Below are 2,919 nucleotides of genomic sequence, written 5' to 3'. Positions count from 1 at the left end.
TTCCAAAACGATTTTTCATGTTTCTTAAACTAGTCACTAGCTAGTGAACGGAGTCTGTCAGTGTCATTTTTCTAATAAACCTTCCTTATTTTTTTCCCTTATTAACCTATCAAAACCATTAAGCTCCTAATTTTTGTTGTGAAATTACTCGATAATTCCTATTTCATTATTGCATCCATCATGTCATTATGACTCACCGCATGTCCATAAAAAACTATACGCTCCCGCAATCAAAGTTTATGCATTTAAAACTTGGTGTGTTATCCTTTTCTTTACACAATCACCGCCCAAGAAATTTGTCATACAAAAAAACATTACAAATAACTTAGATTCAATTGTATTCTTATAAAAATATAACATAATAGAGGTCAATAACAAATCTTAAATGTTGTTTTAGGGACTTCAATTCACGTCGACCCATAGTAAAAGTTATTTTATATATAAAAAAACAATTATTTATAGCGCAATAAAGCACTTTTGTGAAACGCATCGAAACAAATCATGCATCTTTTTTCGAGTTCGTATTTACTAGGGCCCATTCACCTCTGCTTTTAACACGTAAATGTGTCATAAAATGTCAAGAGCTACCCTTCCAACCCTGTATAAATGTCACCACTCCATTCTCACCATTTCCACCGTCCTCTCACTCTCTCTCTAGTTCTCTCTCACACACAAACACCAACAACACATTCTACAATGGGGAGTAGGGTTCTACTCTCAGCAGTGCTGCTGAGCTTATGCTTGACGATGAATGTGTTTGGTGATGGTGTCGACGACAATGTCAGCTGGACACAAGCGCCACACCACGCTCCGTCGTACCAACCAGTGGCAGCTCCGGCACCTCACCACCATCACCACCACCACAAACCTGGTGTTGGTCACCATCACAAACTTGCTTCGCCTCCCATGGCTCACGCGCCGACGAAAGCTCCTGTTCATGCTCCGGTTCACCCACCCACTAAAGCACCTGTTCAGGCACCCACCAAGGCACCTGTTCACCCACCGAGTTCCTCACCGGCACCGTTCCTAGCTCCGATCCCGGCGAGGAAGTTGGTGGCTGTTCAGGGTGTTGTTTACTGCAAGGCTTGCAAGTACAAGGGCGTTGATACACTCTTGGGTGCCACTCCTCTTCCGGGTATATTCTCTCTCTCTCTCTCTCTCTCTCTCTCTACGTATATATGCATTTACATAAAGAACCTGCATTGTTGGGTTGTACATTACAACTAAAAACGCATCCACATATCTACATGTACATGGTACAAATAGAAAATGAAGAAAATAATTTTACGTGGGACCTACAATGCATAGCATAGGCTATTATAGGTGATGGGCTATATTGTACAAATCAACCATGCTTCTGTTTTTTTCATCCCGCTGCATTAATGTGTTGTACGGTACAACTAAACTCTGCATCAAATATTGATTTAGTGGACTACTTAGGCATCTAAAAAGCGTATGAGTTCTTAAATGAACATGATATATATGTGATTTGTCATCTTCATTTTTCAGTACAAGCATAAGCCGATAGTACGTTTTCGTACAACTCTTCAATGCATGGTTGGGTTGTACTGTACAACTCAACAATGAAGCAAACGTGTCTAAAAAACAAAAACCATATAAGCACTCCATGTACATGGTACAAATATAACGTACAAGTCAGTAATGCGTGGAAATGAGATTTGAAATTTGTTTGACCATGGCAGGAGCTGAGGTGCTGCTAACATGCAACAATACAAAGTACCCACTGAGGGTGAAAGGTACAACCGATAAGAACGGGTACTTCTTCATCAAGCCAACAAAGACCTTGACCACGTATGGGTCCCACACGTGCAGGGTGAGCCTTCTAACCTCACCCATGGCTACATGCAATGCGCCAACAGATCTTCATGCTGGTGTCAAGGGTTCGTTGTTGCTCCCTAACAAGAAGCCACCATTGTCGAGCCCAGATGCTCACCCACTTCCCTATGATGTGTTCAGTGTGGGTCCATTCGCATTTGAGCCTTCTTCCAAAACTCCATGCGTCAAAGAAACGATTGAGGGCTAAATTTGACAATAAGTAGTAGGTAAGGGGAGGTGTTTGAAATTTCTATAGTTTATATTAAACCCTATGTGGTTAGTGTACGTGTACGGGTGTCCTTTGATTTCTACTTGAATATGATGTATTGATGTTATTCGAGGGGAGTATTGTAATTTGTTTAACGTTAAGGGGTTATTTTTGCTTTTGGTCATATTGTTGGATTTTAAAATAAATCTTGAGTAATTGAATTATCCGGTAGAATTTAAGCATAAGGTGTTAAAGGTGTTACTTGAAGTATGGAATTTAAAATAAATTTTAAAGTTCGGGTTTTGGACTTCAAAATGAATTTATAGTAGGAGTTTGGAATTTAATTTAAATTGATGCGGCATTGCGCAATGGTGTTTTGGGACATTTTCAATATCAAAACCCCTACTGTGAACTGAAATGTGGGATGGACATGGTGTAAAACCGTAACTAATCCCAACAAAAACTTTTAAAACTAAACAACTGATATACCAAACAAATCTTATATTATATTTAATTTATTATTTTAAAAAGTTGTAAATAACAATTTAATATAAATTTTAAGTCAATTTACACAATTCAAATAATATTTTATAAATAGTTAAAAGTGATAAATTTATAATATTTTTATTAATATTATAAGTTGATTGATAAGTTTAAATAAAATATCAGCGGGGATTTATTTCCTACGGAGATAGGGAGACCTTTTTTGGGGGTGAAACTCCTTGGGGGTGCTGTTAGCAGAGACGCCGGGTTTATTAGCGGGCTCACTATGAAGAGAGCGGTCAATGCTGCTGATTTGATGGGTCTTCTTCCACAACTATGTGACCCGCAGAGTGAGCTCATTTTGCTTCGATCGTGTATGGGCATTGCAAAAC

The 2,919-nt window shown here is 38.7% G+C and overlaps 1 protein-coding gene across 1 annotated transcript; it reads left to right on the top strand.

Moving 5' to 3' along the window:
- The first annotated feature begins 622 nt into the window (after positions 1–622).
- On the top strand, positions 623–2,228 carry LOC111898926 (non-classical arabinogalactan protein 30). Its single transcript, XM_023894812.2, has 2 exons — positions 623–1,135; positions 1,704–2,228. Exons 1-2 carry the CDS (start codon positions 697–699, stop codon positions 2,042–2,044), a joined length of 780 nt encoding a protein of 259 aa, XP_023750580.1. The 5' UTR covers positions 623–696; the 3' UTR covers positions 2,045–2,228.
- Positions 2,229–2,919: the final 691 nt, after the last annotated feature.

The sequence above is a fragment of the Lactuca sativa genome, chromosome 4 (assembly GCF_002870075.4).
Source record: "Lactuca sativa cultivar Salinas chromosome 4, Lsat_Salinas_v11, whole genome shotgun sequence".
NCBI lineage: Eukaryota > Viridiplantae > Streptophyta > Magnoliopsida > Asterales > Asteraceae > Lactuca > Lactuca sativa.
This window is presented reverse-complemented; position numbering and strand designations above follow the sequence as displayed.